This window comes from Mesitornis unicolor, unplaced genomic scaffold (genome assembly GCF_000695765.1).
Source record: "Mesitornis unicolor isolate BGI_N332 unplaced genomic scaffold, ASM69576v1 scaffold7520, whole genome shotgun sequence".
Lineage (NCBI taxonomy): Eukaryota > Metazoa > Chordata > Aves > Mesitornithiformes > Mesitornithidae > Mesitornis > Mesitornis unicolor.
In genome coordinates, this window is record NW_010160228.1 from 1 (window position 1) to 20,756 (window position 20,756).

Below are 20,756 nucleotides of genomic sequence, written 5' to 3' on the forward strand. Positions count from 1 at the left end.
CTACGCTGCTCTCTAATAGGTCATTCATTTCTTCTTTGTTTTGTTAGGTTGCTAGATGTTGCTTCCTCTAAATGCTAGAAAAAGACAACTGAAAGAATGGAGTGTGGTACTTTAAACTGTGAATTGTTTTTGAGGCAGTTTGTTGCACTGCTTTAACCCTGTCTCTGAAAGAGTGCTTGCCTCCTGCAAAGCAGATAATAGAAGAAAAATATTTCAGTACTGCTTGGAATTCCTCAAGTATTCAGTGTCCTGACTTCACTCAGAGCTACATGCTGCAGCTGCATTTTAATTTATTACTTTGATAACAATATATTGATGCATTTCAGAAAATTGGATAAGAGTTCTGAAAGTTGGGGTTTTTTTCACTCTCAGTAGCATGATATACCATCAGTGCATGGTGTGGCCACAATTTCGTCTCCTTTTGAAGCATCGAGTGTGAACCACAGTAGAGCAGCGTGCATTACTGTTACACTCAGGCACACAGCTCTCTGCAAATGACTCTCCTGATGGACAAAGCAAACTCTGCAACAGAGACAAAACAGTGTAACATTGGTGTCTATTCCCAGCCCACTTCGCTCTTCTGTTATGTATCACATGTAGGCTTGATGAGAGCAAAGATCTTAGCAGGTATGTCTGTATTATCATGCACATTTCCTCTGCTTCAGCATCTGAGGTTGTTGAGTCATGCTGGTTTCACGTGGAGCATCAGCTTACTGGATGGGGAAATCCTTCCCTTTGCTGCATCACAATGACTGTATTGTTTCCCCCAGTATGTTCCTACTCATTTACGCTATATTGTTGGAATAAATCCAGTTCCCTCTGCTTCACACTTCTGCTAGGGCTCCACACTTTTTGCAGGACTCATTGGTTGATGAGTTTTTAATTTATTTACGTGTCCGTTGCTGCTTGCTGTCTGTTTTGCTGTTCAGAAGGGGCAGTCACTCCTCTTCCCATTGCCTGCGGAGCGCTGAAGCCAGCAGTTCCTCCCTTAGCCTCACATCCATCCTTAGAAATGACTGATAAGTGTTTGGCAGGACTCATCAGCACCAGGAGTTGGGAAAGCCTCGTGTAGTAAGAACACAAAGTGCATTGACTGAGTTATTCCCCGAAATTCATAAATCACTCTACTGCTGCCTGTGCTTGCTTGCTAAGGGAAAAAAAATCCCCAAGATCAACCTACTACTGATCAACATTGACATGTTCAACATATACATTTTCTGTACCAAGAAAAATCAGCCTTAGCAGGTTGCCAGGATTTGTTGAAATTAGACATATTATAAAAAGCTAAATACATTTCATTTTTCATATGTTGTACAGAATGCTGATAGTTTAGAGAAGGCAGTGATTTCTATTTCCTTGTTTCAGCTGAGTTTTTTCCCAGATGAGGTTCCCTACTGATAAACAGCAATCTGCCAGTAAAATGTTTATGCCTTCCTAATATTAATTATCTTTTAAATATTGAATGCTAAATTTGAAATGCTCCACATGGGTAAATACATAAATACTGTATGATACTAAGTTCTCTTTAATCAGAAGTGTGCAGAATGTATTTGATCCTGTAAAATGTGGTGTTTAGCATATGAAACAACTGAATACAGATTTCAGGTGTACTCAGTGACAAAACTTCTACAAGTTTGGTGGGGACTGAGGATAATCAAAGCTTCAAAGATTAGAGATTAATCAATTCAGGTGATTTATTTAATATGGAATTAAAGATAAACTTAATTTTAGTATCAATTAAATGAGAGCAGAACAGTTATATATATGCCAGATATATTAAATACTTGAACTATAGCTACATTTTGTGGCAGGAAAGCTAAGAAGCTGAGGTGTACTTTAATTTCCAAAGCTCCTACTATTCATATGGGGATACAGCTAAATCATGCAGCAGCTTCTTTCTGGACTGCACAGCTGCATTTCTTCTTGGGAAAACCAGGACATGAACTGGAGGGAACCACAAATGGCCAGGGCTCTTTCTGATACAGAGTTCAGCTATTACCACATGTAAGGGGATCCTTACCAGAGTATTTGAGACACAATAGAGAGAAGCTTAGTCCATTTAGATATGTATATTGAAAAAGCAAGTTTTACACTGAGGAAAAAGGAAGAATACACTTTTGATAGCTGAGATCCCTTGAAGGGGTCAAGGGCCCCAGAAGGCAGTAACATGAGCTCTCTTGCAAAGTACAGAGCAAAAAGGAATATTAAACAACTTAGGCCTTGGATGATGGGAAGGCCTCTGTGTAGGAGAAGAGAACATTTCCTCTGCATATAGCCCTAACATGAGCATTACATGCAGCTCTTGTATTCACCTTTATTAAGTTATATTAAACTATTTCAAAACATGTACAGAAGAACCATAAAAGTAATGTGAGATACTGAAACTTATGGAGATTTATGAAAAGGAACAAGGAAGACGTAGATCCAAGATACTTACTTGACATGAGTGAATTATACTGTGTGTGTGTTGGTATGCAGAAACTGCCCTAATACCCAGAAAAATACTAATTAACATCTTTAGTGGTCAAAAAGGAAAAAAAAGGTGAATTTTTGTTAAGTTAGATGGTTTGGATTGTTTGCTAGAGACATTTTCAACTGGTTAATACAGTGCAAGGTTTAATTGTGATGTTATAACCAAGCCTCAAAGTGATTGAAGTAACTTCTGGAGCTGGCAAGAAACATATCTTGATGCACTGATTGTTCTAGTTCAGAAATAATTACAAACTAAATATGAAAACAAGACAATATCAGTGGCAAAATGCACATTTAAGGGCACCCAATCTTAATAACCTGAGAATTTTAGATGCTGTACCACTTTGGGGGGGATACATTAAGCTAATGCTCTCCGTCAGATCTGACAGTCAGTAACTTTGGAAGGCTTGATCTATTTAATTCAGCAAGAAGACAGTGCATAAGTATTTTTATGGAGTGAAACTACCTGCTATAAAGTACACTCATTTCATCAGATGGCCAAATAAATTCAAATTAGAAATGATGCAAAAGAAGAGCAGTTAATCACTGAATCACTACCAATAGGACAGTAAATTCTCAATTTTTCAAGTCTGGATTCCTTTCTAGAAGATATACATTAATCAAATGCAAACTGTTTTGCTGTGTGTAGGAATAAACAGTTGTAATGTCACAGTAATGTACTATATACATGATAAATCCCAATCTTTTGTTAGCGCTTTCTGGACATGGAAGTGGTAAACGTGTGAGTCACTTCAGAACAGAAAGGTAGTTAAGATGAAGGGTTAGTTTTAAGATGTCTTGTCTTCTTTTAAAACAAATCAGGTTAGCAAAGTTTTAACCCAGCAAATTATTAGTATCACATTACTGTTACTATAGCACAGGAAAGTGAGGTTTTCAATTCTATGTTATTTTTTTTTAATGAAAGTAGTCTGGTTGATAATACAGTAAAGGAAAAATACCAAGCCAAACAAACCTGAGAGTCTAACAATGTAGAGAGCCGTCATGAGTCAGCTTATTGTTTAAAACAGCTTCATCTTAAGTGAAAGAACATATTAATGCAAATGTAAATATACATGAAAATATGAATGTTGTAACACAAGTAATAGTGGTACTGCATTTTAAACTTTGCTTTCCAAAGCTAAGAATATATAGACAGTTTAACATTTTCCACAGTAAATACTCAATGTGCTTAAAACTTCATTTTGTATTCAGGAGTAAAGATAGATCTAAATTATTCAACACAACATTTCAAATAAAAAGGTACTTTCATAAAGCAGATAAATGTTACATGCCATGTCCAGTCAGAACTAACACCTTAAGAGCAAAAATAGAGAAAGTACTGTAAATTCCTCAAATGCCAAGCACATAATAAAAAGAAGGCAAAGAAAAATGTCTACTGTTCACTACTATTTTAACAAAAATTTTTAATAGGTCATCATTTATGTTAAGAATCATCTTACCGAACATTAAGCACTTAGATGTTAGATGGTTAGTACCAGCTAATTAAGATCCTCTACACATTAAGTTCCTCTATAATCAATAATCTGTAATGCATTCCTATTTCTAGAGGGTGATTTGTCCCATTTTAAAAGCTCTCCAGATGCAGTACTTTTTACTCTTTACCTACTCATATCTCTTTGCTAACACATATTAGACCAGTTGATGTTAGATTGTTTGAAGCCCAGTTCTGAGTGTAGTTGTTCCTGTAGGAAAACCAATGTAGATCTCAATCTTCAGAGCTCTAATACAATAAAAAGGAACTCTTTAAATCTTATTTGCTTGACTTCAAATGACTTCTTAGATAAAATTAACACATATTTTGAAAACACCTGGAAATGTTAATAACTTTCTTCCTGAACAGCCTCTGGCTGCAGTGAAAGAAAATAAAAACAAAGTTATTCCAAAGCATTACAGATTGAGCACAGCCTAGTTTAGCCACAGAATGAAAGAGAGAAAAAAAATTTAAAAGAAAGAAATCACTGAGCCCTGAGCCAGTTATTGAGCTATTTACTATTTATAGTCTTTCCAGAAAAAAACGTTGCTCTGTCTGGAAAAGATTACCCACGTTGTAGCTTTGTTAGGTTTGTTTCATAAGCTACTGTGTAACTCCGCTTCTCCAAGACACTTCCTTAGTTCTGCTGCCTTCTTCTCCAACTGCTGAATGTTCCAGTGCCATTGCCTTTTATTCGAGTGGCATTTGTTCAGTTGGCAATGTAAACGCTTTAGGATAGCATTGTATCTTTTATTGTGTACCTAATAAAATAGAATAAAATACACATCAACATTTCTTTCAAGTAAAGCTATCTACAGAGGTGGGTTCAGCTCACCTAACTCTAAGTGTAGATTCTGACATATGACCAAGTCATTCCATGTTCACTTTATAGCTTCTGAAGAGACACAGACACCTAGGAAGCAATTAATCTGATACCTTATTTCAGATATCTGCTTTAGGACAATATGAACCATGCCTCTCTTTCCCACCAGGAGAAAGAAAAGCTCTGACCCACTGCGAGTTTAAGTGAGGAGTTCAGTGTGGGTATCTGCTCTGTAGATGTCTAAAATTCAACAGAGTAAATCCCACCCAAAGAATCAGCATCTCAGAGCTGTGGCAACACTGTACATGAAAGATTTCAGGCTCCAGAGTGAAAGATGAGAAAGGAAGAAATTTTCATTCTTTGACAGATGTGTTTGGGTATAACTTAGAATACAAAGTAACCTGGAGGGTTATAGTAGCATCTCCATTGTTGTACTGCACTTTTAAGGTATGTTTTCCTCAGAAGGGCAATACTGTGGCAATGTAGTACTGTATCAATTTTGCCCTTACTGCTGCCTTATGTAGGGAATGGTTGCTGCAGATGACCCTCTGAAGATCTCCATTCTAAGTGTAAAAGCACGAAACATTCATTATAATAAAAAATGAAAATAATGGGCATACACTTCATGAAAATCTGGACTTCCTTACCCTAGTTTGAATGGCATATGAGTGGTAGTGTATAATTATTCTTGTGTATGCTTATTGAAACTTTATTACACTGTATTTTACATAGACATGGTGGTGTACAGCTGCATTAGAACTACAGCATTGCCAGTGACTTCCTACTATTCCCACTGCCTGAATTTCACATATAACCAAGTAACTTCCTCATTAATGCTTTATAAATTACACTGCCTTCTTTTACTGTTGATGGGTTGTCTTTGTTTGTGTTGCCTGGCTCTCCACTATAATCCTTCACAACCTTTTGAGGGATGCTGTCAGATTCACTTGTCTGAATGACTGCTTGCAGAATATGAACATCACTAGGACTGTGTTGTACAACAGAAAAAAATCTATGATCAGTATTATCTGCTGTTTTTAGAAATGTGTCTCTAGCATCATTAATGGAAACTGGCACATCTGCTGAGGCAGGGAGCACTCATATGCTTGCTGGACACAGAGAAGGGGGAACATTGCATTTTTACTGGGCCTTATTTATGTATCATTAATCATTAGAAAAAAAAGTCCAGGCACTTGTAGAATCTCCACTGCTGGGGTCCTTCAAGAACAAGACAGACAAGCACCAATTAAGAATAATATAGCTACATGCTCATGTGGGGGAAAGAGGGCAGCAGGGGAATAGTCAGTCTTTTGAGCTTTCTTATTATTATTTTTTACAAAACCATATGTTTTCTATTATTTCTGGATGTCTTTAATTATTACTTATGATTGAAGCCTTGTTCCTACACAGGGGACCACCCTGATTTATTGTTGACATCCCTGTCCCAGACTGGGAATGGGCTCTGCTCTTCAAGAGATGAGTGGTGGGGTTGGTATCAGGAAAGAGAGTGGGATAAGGTCCACAAGCTGGCTTAAAAGTCCACCAGCACCCATCCTGATAAGAAGCATCCCAGTCATGAATTAATTGGGGGTTTATTAATTAGCAGTGTAAGATCACCGACTTCCCTTGAAAACTTAGGCACAAAATTCCTTGCAGAAAGGTATTTCATGAATCATTTTTAACTTGCCAAAATTCAGTTGCTTTAGAAAGGCATTCTAAATTACATTCCTGCACGATGTGCTTTGCTGGGGAAATCTTTGCAGAAAACCAGAAATAAGACTGAGGCAAAGTGGAAGCACCAGAGCTGTGAAAGTCAGTCCATTCTGTCTAAGTGCCTGCTTAGCCACTAACAAGGCTTCAACAGGAATTCTGCAGGCATTAGTATAGGGCTGTACAGGGGCAGATTGAGATGAGTACTTAAAATCATTGTTGAATCAAGGCTCCAGAAGTCCTACAGCAACAGCAAACTCATTAGTCAGGTGTGATTGGAGGATTGGACTAGATGATCTTTTGAGGTCCCTTCCAATCCCTAACATTCTGTGATTTCTGTTCTGTGATTTCTGTGATGATTTGCTTATATCTGGAGGCTCAGAAACATGGGAGCTCACATGTTTTTTGCAAATTTATGAACCACAGAATCATAGAATGGTTTGGGTTGGATAAGACTTGAAACATCAACTAGTTCCAACCTCCTGCCATAGGCAGGGGCATCTTTCACTAGAGCAGGTTGCTCAAAGCCCCCTCCAACCTGGCCTTGAACACTTCCAATGATTACAATTTCTCTAGGCAAGCCGTTCAAGTGTCTCACCACCCTCACTGTAAATTCTCCTCTATGTCCAAACTAAACCTACCCTTTTTCAACTGTTTAAAACCATTGTCCCTTGTCCTGTCACTACATGCCTTGGTAGAAAGTCTTCCTCTGTCTTTCTCACAAGCCTCCTTTACACATTGGAAGGCTGCTATAACGTCTCCCTGACAGCTTCTCTTCTCCAGGCTCAACAACACCAACTGTCTCAGCCTGTCTTCATAGGAGAGTTGTTCCATTCCCCTGATCACCTTTGTGGTCCTCCTCTGGACTCACTCCAACAGGTCCATGTCCTTCTTATGTTGGGAGCCTCAGAGCTGGACACAGTACTCCAGATGGGGTCTCACCAGAGTGGAGTAGAGGCGCAGAATCATCTCCTTTAACCTGCTGGCCACACTGCTTTCTACAGCACCCAGGGTATGGCTGGCTTTTTGGGCTGTGAGCACACAGTGCTGGCTGATGTCCTATATTTTTCATCTACTAATTTCCCCAAGTCCTCCTCTACAGAGCTGCTCTCAATCAATTAATCATCCAGTCTGTATTGATATTAGAGATTGCCCCAACCCAGATGCAGGACCTTGCACTAGGTCTTGTTGAACTTCATGAGGTCATAAAGAGGCCAGTTATTTTTGTCCCATGCAGCGCTAGAAGCTGAGAGTCTACACAATAGGTAGAAGTCCTATGACAAGTGCTACAGCCTTGAGGTGGGGTCAGTCTGCAGATTAAGATGCCTATCTTTAGAGATGTATGTGTGACCTACATGTCTACATTGCTGTTTTGATCAATAGAAATCTAGCCAATGCATGTTATAAAGTCTAGAAAGATCAGGTTATGCAGCTCACCCTAATGTAAACACCTACATATTGCCAACCAAATCGATCTCTAAAATACATCAACTGCACTGACTCCACCTCCAGTGACTGTAACGGGAACCTGTCTGACTCATGTGTAGTCACTTGCATTCGAACAACTACATCTAGGTGTCAGCAGCCTGTAGTTGAATCTCACCACTCCATCTCATGGAAACTCATCCATAACTCACTTTATTCCCATGCTTGGCTTAAGTATTCTTTCCCAAGTTATGCCGAGGACTGCTGGGTATTAATGTCACTGCCAGTCCACTGTCAGTTTCTACACTGAAAATTGGATTGTTTTCCAGAGATATCTTAATAGAAAATAATATCCTGAAAGACACCATTTTTAAACCTGCTTCCTCCTGAGACAAAAAGATCGTATCATGCAAACAACTGAAAAACAGGCTAACCTTAACTACTTAATTAAATTTATTTTGATAACAGAACATTATTTTTAGGCCGCCTAATTTCAATTTGGGTTTAAAGAACTTTCTTAGGAGGATGTTGCCTTGATAATAAAAATATTTTCTCAGATGCTGAATAGCACAGACCTATTCTAAAGTGGCTGTGTTTTGCTTTTCAGTTTAAAAATTCTCTGCTGTTCCCTGTCACAAGAAAAATTGTTCTTTTTTCCTCCTACATTTTACAATGGGCAATAGAGCTAACCTTAGATCAGTTAATCTTTATATTATCAAGCTTTGCTCATTAGATTTTGTGGCATTTATTTGAACTAACAAGATAAATGATGTGAAACTTCAAAACTAAAAACTATATAGATGTACAAAGCATTTCAGTAAGGAAAAAAATGTAAAATATAGTTCAATTACTTAAAAAGAGAAGATTTAAACTATTTATCAGAATTTTATCTTGGCAGCTAATTAGGAGCTGCTGTGTTATCCCTAATTTAATGTCAGCTCAAATTAGGGAGATTCATGTGAAGTCCATTTTCTTGGTGCAATCAATTCTCCCATTGATGAGTTATAAGCAACCATGAGAAAAGTCACAAATAATCAAGTCAGCACTGAAATTTAAAGTATTTCAGAAGTATCAGAAAAAAAAACAGTGCATTTTGCTTTATTACCATTTGGTGACCTCTTTCTTTTTAGGACATGATTCCAAAAGTTAACAGCTGAACTCCTTCTTAAAAGACTTAAGAAAAAAATGTTCTTAACTTCAATTTTTCTCATGATAGGTATTAAATTCTGAATTATAGAAAGACTATCGGTATCAAGAATTGAAGACAGCATGGTTACTGTATATACTTGAATAATGTATGGCCAGCAATGGTGCATAAAGTACTTTAAACTCCATTTGCACTATCTACATTCTGTAAGAACTGTAATTATGTTTTATTCAAATGACTCACTTCAATTTCTTTTCTAAGCTTAGCATGCATTTTTTCCTCTTCTTCCAGCAAATCTGTTTTTTGATTGATGTACTCTTTCAATGTTGTGATTTCCCTTTTTAAAAGTGTAATCTCTTCCTGCAGATGTAAGTAAAGATACAGAAATCCCCTGCTTAAAAACACGCACAGCACTTCTATTAAATCTATTAAAAATATCATATTTCAACAGTCTTACTTGGTTAACAGAAGAGATAAAGATCTAAAATAAACAATTTCACATCAAAATATATACTAGTAATTAAATTAATCGTAATTTATGAATAGTAATTAAAATTAATAACTAAAATATTTATAACATGGCTTTAGATACTTAAGAAGATAAGCACAATCTGAAATATGTGAGCAATTACAACAATACAGGAATTTGAACTCATTTTTGTGGTCCTAATTTTGTTTACAGTGTAATTTATTGCAAAATCAATGAATATTTAATGCAATATTTGAGATAGATTTTTCTTTCTCACAGGGAAATACAATGTTAATGAATCTTTATTCATCAGTATTTAAAGATTTGCTTGTGCAACCAAATATTCATCAATTTACATGAACAGACTAACACCAGATTTTCAATAATGCAAGTTGCATCAGAGTTGAAATCTGTGACCCCATTTCAACTTCATACAGGTGTTTGTTCGTATATTGGTAAAGTTGTGTGATGAAAAATTCCAACATGGTACTTTTTAATAAGTATAGCAATTAGGGTCAAGTGAAAACTACAGTGTTAGACTAGAATACCAAAACAAATATATTTTTCCTCTCTTCTCCTTTCTGTTACCATCTCATCAAATTTACTTCCTGCTGGCAAACAGCTCAACTGTAGTTCATTACCTGACAGCAAAGTATAAGAATACTGTGCTCTTACATGAAAAATATGACAACATGGCAATGTTCCACAGAATTATGAAAAGTGTACATGTAAGTTATTCCAACAACACCAAGAAGCCCAGAAATAGTTTGGCAATTAAGTAGTTTAATTTACAGCTCTTTAACTTTTTTGATAGCTGAGTTCATTCCATCATATAGAATGAACACGACTTTTACAATAATATACAGATAACAATGGTTGATGGTCTTTTTTACTGAATATTGAAGTCAAGATTTCTTCAATAAATGTAGCATTATAAATAATCTATATTGCCTGTAGTCAGTCCCTTGTGAACTGTAAATATATTTGACAAAATAATCCCATTAAACTATGCCAAAATTATTTCACACAGAAGGAAAAGAATCAAAGAGGAAATGCAGTACCTGGACTTGTTTTATAACAGAAGCTTCTGGATTCTGGAGATCAGGCATTAACTCCTCCTTCTTTGTCTTTAATTCTTGAACAACGGCTTTCTTTTTAGCAAGCTCAATCATAACTGGCATTTTACTTTCCATCTCCCAAAAGAGATGTTTATGAGCCTTTATTTTTTCCCTGTATTCATTATTTCTTGCACATGTCATTTCAAACTCTCTTTGTACTGTTTCCACATCATGCCTCAGCTTTAAATTTTCAGAATATAGGGCTCTGACTTGGGCCTCCAGATTTTCACAGTGATGTTTTGTCACTTCTATGGCATCATCTAGCAGATATATTTCCCTTTCTGTTGTTTTGGTTTCTAACAGAATAGAATCCATTTCTTTTTCTAGTTCCTGAAACTTTGCCTGTAAAATATTTCAGTGTTCACTTAAGAATATGTTTTTAGGAGGATACTAGATATCTAGTTAAACTCTGTGATTTATATTTCTTCATCAGAGTCGTCGTCTTCACTTGTTTAATGCCGTTTGAATGGAAGATAATTTGAGTTCCATTTCCTAACATCATCACCTTAGAGGCACAATGCAAGAATACTTAGACATCTTCCCTTAGATTGTGTCCTAAATATGAAATAAATTATCCTTGAAATTACTTCAAATTCATCATATTTGCAAGAAACACAGGACATGACAGAATCTGGTTAAGTCCAAATCAAACTAAAAATAACTAACAATGTCAAAGATCACTTACAAAGCCACACAAACACATAGATGGTTTTTTGGGATCATGGAGATTAACAGTGTTCTGCTGAAGGGAGTCTAGATGACTAATATGGGCTTGACTTACGATGTGTGCTTGCAGCTGAGAAGACAAACTGCATCCTGGGCTGCATCAAAAGAAGTGTGACCAGCAGGGCGAGGGAGGTGATTCTGCCCCTCTACTCTGCTCTGTTGAGACCCCACCTGGAGTACTGCTTCCAGCTCTGTGGTTCCCAGCATAAGAAGGGCAAGAACCTGTTGGAGGGAGTCCAGAGGAAGGCCACAAAGATGATCAGGGGGATGGACACCTTCTCTACAAGGCTAGGCTGAGAGAGTTGGGACTGTTCAGCCTGGAGAAGAGAAGGCTCTGGGGAAACCTTAAAGCAGCCTTCCAGTACTTAAAGGTGGCCTACAAGAAAGCTGGACTTTTTATAATGGCAGGTAGTGAAAGGATGATGGGTTATGGCTTTTAACTGGAAGAGGGTAGATTTAGACTGGATATTAGGAGGAAATTCTTTACTGTGAGGGTGGTGGGACACTGGCACAGATTGCCCAGGGAAGTTGTGGATGTCCCCTCCCTGGAAGTGTTCAAGGCCAGGTTGGACAGGGCTTTGGGCAACCCGGTCTGGTGGGAGGTGTCCCTGCCCATGGCAGGGGTTGGACTGGATGAGATTTAAAATTCCTCCCAATCTGAACCATTCTGTGATACCATTCTGTGATTCCATTCTATGAACATCTGATTTGTAGATGATGTAAGCTTGCTATGATGAATCCCACCCAAAGTAACAGCCAACAGTAGGGCACTGAGAGAATTAGCGTCATGATTTATGTCACCTATTATCTTTTCCCTAATGGAAGCATTATGAATGCTATGAAATCTCTTACTCAATGTCTTGAACAGATTATGACATTATTAACTGTTAAGAACAAATAGTTTCTGCGTAACTTTTACTTTGGAAATCTTGGGCTACACTTTTAGCAGGGTTTCTATCAGTGCCAGCCACTGAGGATATGAAAGCAAAAGATCTTAACGGCAACAATCTTCAATTTTGGAAAGGAAATTATTGGTTTACATCTCTTCTGTGACATATACACATGGGAATAGATGTAAAGATGAAAAAGTAGCTCTCTGCATTCTGACTTTAGGTTCCTGATTATTTACCTTCTCTGTTCTGCTAATATTTGTACATAATTTCCTGGGCTTTGGGCTTTTTTGAAAGAAAATGGAAAAGGTGCGAAGAGGAAGAAATTAAATGAGCTCACTTATTTACCTAGGGCTCTAAAGTCCCATGGGTTTTTTTTTTTTAAACAGATACCCTTGTTTAGATTGTTTGATCACAAATTAATTATTTCAGCATAATCATACTATATTATGGGATGGTATATCATTAGGAGAAAGCTTCTTGCAAACTATGGCCAGTCAATTGACATTCCTAAGCAATAAAAGTTTTCACTGCTCCTTCAGAGAAGTTTTCTGTGCAAAATTCAAAACATCAATTATTTCAGTTGTAGGGCTACTCACAAATGTTATAATTGGAATTCTTCTATATCCGTTCGCATTCTCCCATGCTCAAAGATGCCTGAATGCAATTATGGTTTTTCCTCAGACTTAAATGTAAGTCTTTCAATAGAAATTTGATCTCAAAGGTTAAGTAATAAGGTTAAGTAAATTCTGTCAGAGATTAGAACAGAAATGATTATACAGTCTTCACAAAACTACACATATCCTGCGTTCTACAGAATATTACTAAATAAAACCAGTATTTAATGACCATTTAGGGTATCCACTTCAAACACATAAAGTATTTTTTATCAAAATGATTATAAGAAAAAATTATAGAGTCTAATAAAAATCTGCCAAAAATTATGCTTTTAAAATTCTTCTCCCCCCCTCCTAATTTATTAGGAAAACACCATAACAAAAAATCAACTTTGTATTAAGTTTTTTGTGGGTTTGCTTTGTGAGTTTTGCTTAGTGTTTGGGGGGGGGTTGTATTGTTTGGAGGTTTTTTTCCAAATAAAAACCAAAAACTTCTGCTAAAACCTGCTCTAATGAAGTCTTAGTTGTATTGCAGTGTTACAAGTAACAATATAAATACACAGATTTGGCTAAGCCTAAATGCCGCACACAGGAACAGAATAGCTACCTTACACTGAAATGCAAACATCCAGAAAAAAAGTAAGTACAATCAGCTTCTCTTATTCATAGGCATACTTCCTTATCTAATTTAAAAAAATTAAATTAATTAAATTACTCTAAACAAGGTTTATTACCTTCAGTTGGAACAGAACTGTTTTGCTTTTTTCTCTCTCTGATGCTTGTGAATACTGCTGCTCTGCAACTTGTTTTACAGCTTCAATTAGTGAAGGAGAATATTGCTTGGCCATTTTAGGCAAAAGTGCAGAACTATAAGGACATAAAAAGATGTTAATTGTTTTATTTTCATTCTGTTTAATTCCTAACTGGTAATGAAAGAGAACAATATTAAGGGCTTTCATATGGAATCTCAGATCAACACATTTTTTCATTTGGTTCCTTTTTTATGGGTGGACGCTCAAAGCCAGTGACTGAACATTAGAAATCTTTCTTGCAGAATTTTATAAAATAAACAAGTGCAGTGTTCTTCTGGCTTCTCTACAGGACAGATCCTCAGTTTCTGAATATAGTCATAGCTCTTAAAGCATCTTAAGAGCAGCTCAAAAGCATGAGAGCATGCTCTCATATTTAGCCTGAATATTTACATAATTGCGGCTACCATTTCACAGCTGCCTACTATATTAACTATTAAGCTATCTTTAATGTAAGATCAACATTAAGTTGAGAAAGTGGTCACATAATTCACAAACTAATGTGACCGTAAAGATTCCTCCGAATGGTTAGAAAATATTCAGTACTATTTTTGTATCACCTCGGAATAGAATAAGTTAATGAAGAAAATCTGTATTTTTATATAAAGTGACATCAAACTAAAAAAAATAAAAGCAGTGCATCTGGCACAAGTGCACCTTCAGGCCCAATGTATGAAACAGCACACAGACAACCCACAAACTGGGCCTGAAGGCTGGTAGTCCTGACTAGCAAACTGTATCTATCCTTTTATGTTTAGGGCTCTTGCAATGCTTGTCCTGGCACACCTCACTTCTCCCCTCTACCCTGCTCTAGTACTCCACACCCCCCCAACACAGAGCAGGCCTGTGCCTGTGCCAGTCCCTGTCCCTGTCCCTGTTGCTGCCCCTGCTGGGGTTGTTTAGTTTGGTGGAGGCCAAGAGGAGACCTTATTGCTCTCTACCACTACCTGAAAACAGGTTGTAGTGAGGTGGGTGTCGGTCTCTCCTCCCAAGAAACTAGCTGTAGGAGAGGAAATGGCTTCACGTTGTGCCAGGGGAGAGTTAGACAGGTTATTAGGAAAAAATTCTTTACTGAAAGTGGTTAAGCACTGAACAGGCTGCCCAGGGAGGTGGTGGAGTCACTATCCCTGGAGGTCTTCAAAAAAACGTGTGGACATGGCACTTCAGGACATGGTTTAGTGGGCATGGTGGTGTTAGGTTGACAGTTGGGCTTGATGATCTTAGAGGTCTTTTCCAACCTTAATGCCTCTATGATTCTTTTTCTACCTACCCCACTGCCACCAAGCACTCAGAGCAGCCACCCACGCCCTCCCGCCTTCTCACTTCCTCAGGGGCGGCCGTTACCGCTCGCCCCGCCCCTTCCCGCCCAAACCGCGACGCCCTGCGGTGGCCGGGGAGCGTCGGCCAAGGGCCGGCCCCGCGGCGCGGCGGTAGGGTCGTCGGGAGTGTCGGAGAACTTCAGCGAGGGAAGGGGCAGAGAGAACTGGGAGAGGGCTGGGGCGGTGGGCTGTCCCCGGCAGGAGACGAGGGAAAAACGGAGGGAACAACTCGTCCTTTCCGAAGTGGGGTGGGTCCGTCGCGGTGGGACACATAGCGGTAGCATTGCCTGGCTGACCCTGTGTCAGGCGATTTTGCGTGGCTTTTTTTTCCACTTCTAAATTCCCCGAGTTACCCGATTCATTGTATTAAGCTGCATTTTCTGTCATCGTTTGTTAGTGTTCGACATACGCTGCAGAGAACATTTAAGTTTTGCTGAGTGCCACTGGGTTACAAGGAAGAAGAGACGCCTGTTTTCTCCAGCCCTACACCATGCCCTGTTTTATAGCCAAGGACTTGTCTGACACCCGTTCATATTCCTCTGAACTCTGGGTTAAGGAACTTTAACCCCATATGATGTGTTCATTTCATCATTTTTTTTGAAATGGCAGAAGCTGAATATAGTACTTCAGCCAGAAATCAGTTTGTCATTTTTCAATATTGTTTTGTATCCTGGATATTTTCTGACCTTTTCTCTTCCCAGCATTTTGTGCCAAGAAAAAATTCCAGTAATAAATTTTTCTTCCTTAGTCTGGCTGAGGAACAGAAAATGGTTATGTTGTTCTCTCTCCGTCAAGTCCCTGTTAATTTTTAATGACCTAGTTTAGCCACATTTTACAGTGGGGCAGAAAGCCTCAGAGATAACCGATTTTTGCAAACTTCATGAAAATTGGTGTCTGGATGGAGGAAAGACAAGATAGCCGCATCGGGTCCCTTTGGGCGGGACAGTCAGGAGGATTAATCTCTCGTTCCTCTGCCCAGCATATGCAGGAAGGTAAAGCAAGAGGGGAAATGGCTGGGGACTCCCAAGGTGTGTTCTGGCAGAAATGCAGGTTTACCACAGCTGAAGGGAAAGGAGGAAGAGGAGACATAGGACAGCAGTTCACAGGATGCCTGATTTTATTCATTCCTCTGCTCATAAAAAAAACTTTTGTTTTTTTTTATTTTTTTCTTGTCCTTTTCCTCAGTTGTCACATACTTATCTGTCATAACTATGATTTTAGCACAGCTGAGAAAATGTATTTTCTATCATATGACTCTTGGACAAAGCCTGATACAAAGCCCTCACTCCCCCACTTGCCCTATGACTTTTGCATTGTCCTGTCAAAACATTCAGACTATTTTACAGAGCTCTGCGAAATTTCTGACTGCTCTGAGAAGAAGTTGCCATCCTCATTTCAGGCCTGTGGTCCTGAAGACGGCATCTTGTAACCTCTCTATCTGAGTCATCTGAATATGCTTTTTTCTTGACTGCCTGCCAGGTTCTTCACTGGAGCATGCAGTTACAGCTCAGAAAAGGAAACGCTTTCAGTCTGCACAAGTTTTCCTTTAACTGCTTTGTGTTCTCGCTCTGTTTTGTTGTGCCATATGTTTCCGAATCTGTCTGACATTGTGCAAAGCTGATGCATTCGCACGTGTGATTACAGCAGCAAGTTACATGGCAGGGTTAGTAATACTGCTTCCGGGTTCAGTGCTACCCAGGCACTTAATCCTGTCGGTGCCTTTCAGTACAGTTTATTTCCTGTGGTTACTGACAGGAACAAAGCAGGGTCTCATCGTAAAGAAGAAATACAGGTTCCCATTCCAATCTTACCTAGAATAGGAATTTCCATCTTGTACAAATCAGCTGCAAGACTGACATATATATATATAAAGCTGGCCATGTGGGTTTATATCAGATGATACCTTTCAAGAGTTTAAAAGGACTGTCTGCCTGTGTAAGTAAATTGCTGTGTTTTAAACTTTCAGTTTGTTTATGAAAACTGCATGTACTTCAATATTTTCATTGTAAGTGCTGATTTCTGTTTCTTCAACATTGCCTGAATACCCCTGCGTTAAAAGAGGCAGAATGTTTTATTTTAATCTGATTTATGAGGCTTCTATGGGTTTTTTTTCCCCTTTTTTAATCTTTGCAGTTGTTGACATTTTCTTACAAATGTACTAATATCCCTGTTCATTTGGGCTTCTTCAATGTCCTGTTTTCTTTCTCTGGGCTTCACTCTCTGGCAGATGTTAAGTATTCCTCGCCTTTTTAATTTTCCCAAAATGATGTTAGTGCTCTGAGTTTCTGTAAGCAGGTAAGGTGACCTGTAGGATTCAAAGGTGCAGGAAATTGCCAGAAATCTTGTCATGATGAGCAGTGAGTTTTTGAAATTAGTTTTCTGGGATTTTTGAAAGTTGCTTTTTGGATCTTTTTTCTACCCTGAGCTGTCTCTTCTCTGCAGTTTGGTTTTATTTCCTTCATTGTGTCTTTTCTGTATTCACTTCGCCTTTCTCCTTTGCATTCTTGTTACTCCCTTCACCTCTCCACTCTTCTTGTTATCTATTATTTTCTTTTATTTTCTTTCTCTTGACATCTGACATTTCTCCAAATGTTTGTGCTGACAGAGTTTCAGAGAGTGAGCGAAACAGCTAATGGGTGGCCTTGGCTTCAAGTTTGTGCAAGTATTCATCCTGCATTGTGTACTGAAATGAGCAACTCCTCCTTAATAAACACGCCTAATCTTTCCTGATGTGGTTACGTGCAGAGAGATTTTCTGTGAAACACTGGGATGGTAAAGCACATTACTTAAAATCTGAGTAACCATGAATGCCTTTCTCATAAGCTAAAACATTGCTGTGCTTGGCAAGCCCATATTTTGAGCAGGGTTTTGTTCAGGGTACTTAGAAAGCAGTCAAAAGATTTTATTATATCTGTCAGCCACTTTACTTCTGACACCACTGACCTCAGTAGGACTCTGTGATGCAAAACTGGAAGGATACAAGGGTGAATCAGCCCCATTGTTTCTTTGTGTACATCCCAATAATTGTCCCTGTGGACTTTTTGCAGTACACACTCAGCAGCGCTGTAGGCAATTACATCTCCCTCCATGAACACTTTTCTTCCACTCTTTCTTTGGTGGTATTTTTCTGGGTAAGTATGAGGCTGGCTATGAACTCTACTTACCTTCTGCTATTGACATACCTGAAGTAGAGCAATAATCTGTTTTTCCACTACACCCCTATGTTGCACTGTCTTTGCTGGGGCAATTAGCTGTACATAGATTGGGGTCATGTTGTACTCCTACACGCCTCCCACGGAGAGTGTCAGGTCAGGGAAGGAAATACCCTGATTTCCCAAGTCATGGTCTTTGACACAAGTCTGTTTTGACACTGTTTTCTTAGCAAGCTGTTTTCTCAGCAAGCTGTTTTCTCTAAAATCTGTTATTAGCTGTGTGTAAATATCACTCTGAGCAAAAATCAAGAGTCATAAATTCCTTGGCAGAGGCTACTATCTGCTGTCACATTTTGATACTTTTATTTCACCTGTTTTGATAGTCACTAATTAATCTTTGTAAGCATTCAACTCACAGAAAAGAAAACAGAATTTTCAGTCAGGATTATTTTTCTTCCAGTCTGGGGGAAAGAACAATGAAGAAAATACAGAATATTTTCTGTAAAACCCTACTCTGAATAAACAACCCATTAAAACCAGAAAGGTCCTTGACCTCTCATTTGAGTGTGGAAACTGTGGGAATTGATTGTCAACCATAAAATGCTAAGGAAGACACCAAGTCCACCATAGTGGTATGCCTTAAGTGCACACAGAAGCAGTATTTTTGCAGGGTAGTGAAGTTCTGTGGAGCCAGAGCATGCATGTAGTTACAGGAGAATGAGGACTTGAGGCAGGAAAATAGGGCCAGGAATTCTCTGGTATGGTTAGTTGTGGTAGCAGAGCATTGATTTAAAAGACTTCAAAGATTCTCAAGTGTTTTGTTCCTGCAAAGATACTTATTTTCCTGTAAAGGATGTAATATTCATGCACTATTTGTTACTATATGAAAAAATTGTGGTATTATGGAATACTCTAAATGATGATGGGATCTTAAAACTTAGGATAAAGCTGCATGTGTTCCTCCTAGATCAAGCACAGTGCTTAGTCATGAAATCTGAATAATCACCTGTTCGAGGTTCCCAAAGCAAAGGGATCCAGTCTTTTGTTCCAGACCTCTGGAGGCTTGCACTGGAAACTGAAAAACTATCAGACTTTCTAGAGGCTGTGTAAAATAGGCTCTCATAGCAACAGAGAGAGGAAGAAACGGATGGACAAGTTTCCATAGGTAGGCAGCTTAGCTGGCCTTGGATCAACAAAGTCCAGAAAAGGCAAAAAAACAACCACCAAAACTGGAATTAAACCATGGGCCACAAGACAAGCTGTTAACTATGGGATGATTTTATATAAGCTTAGTGTGTCTTGATTTCAGAGCAAAAGGTGTAGCTACCATAGTAAAAAAAAACAGGAAGTTGTGCACAATATTATATTATTTTCATTTAATTCTGTGCACTTCTTGCCATACTAGGTAAAGTTTCAGTAACCTGTGCTGAGTTCCCATGCATGATGAAAGAAGAACTATACCAATCATGTGTCTCTCCCCACAGAAGTAAAAAATCAGCAAGTCAATACTTTTGGTAATGCAAAAGAGAGAAGTACAAAAGGTCTTGTGGAGGCCTGTGGGAAAGATGTCATTGCACTCACAGCCAAGCACCCCAGCTGCCAGGAAGGGTAGCAGATGTAAGCTTCACCTCAGTGATAAATGTGTAAAATCACAGAATCATAGAATGGATTGGGTTGGAAGGGACCTTAAAGTTCATCCAGTCCAACCCCCCTGCCATGGGCAAAGACACCTTCCACTTTGCCCAAAACCCTGTCCAACCTGGCCTTGAACACTTCCAGGGAGGGTGCATTCACAATTTCCCTGGGCTGTGTCCCACCACCATCACAGTAAAGAATTTCTTCCTAATACCTAGTCTAAATCTACCCTTTTCCAGTTTAAAACCATTTCCCTTCTTTCTATTGCTACCTGCCCTTGTAAAAAGTCCCTTCCCAGCTTTCCTGTAGGACCCCTTCAGGAACTGGAAGGCTGCAATAAGGTCCCCCCCAGAGCCTTCTCTTCTCCAATGCCTCAAAAAAAATTGTTGTAGAAACTTCTCCAGTCCCAGCAAGCCGAGGAACGTCTATATTTTGTTCCTCTTGTGGGAGCTGGAGGAGGGTTCAACAGTCAGAGGTCAAGAAGATCCATTAGGCTAATGTGGGTTAATTGAATCAATAAATGTAATGTTATGTACTAACATTTTATCATCCCTGACCTGGGAAAAAACCTGAGGTAGGCAGGGTGATAGGGAAATACCTAAATATTTAAATAAATACATAGTATTTCCCATTTCCACTACTGTTCTTTTGCAATTTATTTTGATGCAGGCAGGAAATCCCAAGACAATAATTATTGCTATGCCACCTTCCCTACATAGTATCATTGAACGCGCTGCCTTAATAACATAATTCTGTGTTTGGACTAATGATGTTGTCTTGCCTTTTTTGTTTGTTTTTCATGTTTTGCTACTGACTACTTGGCAGTTGTAGGAATCTTTAAATATCCTGGAATATGGTGGAAGCAGTACTGATAGATCTGTTCAGCCTACCAGCCAACTTGCAGAACAACATTCAAGGATTACTATGTAACACACTGAAAACTATTGAGAAA

The 20,756-nt window shown here is 38.6% G+C and overlaps 2 protein-coding genes across 2 annotated transcripts in view; one reads left to right on the plus strand and one right to left on the minus strand.

The window, feature by feature from the left end:
• Window positions 1-4,560: 4,560 nt before the first annotated feature.
• Window positions 4,561-13,737, minus strand: CCDC122 (coiled-coil domain containing 122). Its single transcript, XM_010189379.1, has 4 exons — window positions 13,624-13,737; window positions 10,600-10,998; window positions 9,313-9,429; window positions 4,561-4,725 (listed from the first exon to the last, which is right to left on the minus strand). Exons 1-4 carry the CDS (start codon window positions 13,735-13,737, stop codon window positions 4,561-4,563), a joined length of 795 nt encoding a protein of 264 aa, XP_010187681.1.
• Window positions 13,738-20,657: 6,920 nt separating this feature from the next.
• Window positions 20,658-20,756, plus strand: part of LACC1 (laccase (multicopper oxidoreductase) domain containing 1) — a 4,119-nt gene continuing 4,020 nt past the window's right edge. The window contains 1 exon segment of the mRNA XM_010189390.1: window positions 20,658-20,756. This exon segment is cut by the window's right edge and continues 15 nt beyond it. Within this exon segment, the coding sequence (XP_010187692.1) occupies window positions 20,658-20,756 (99 nt within the window).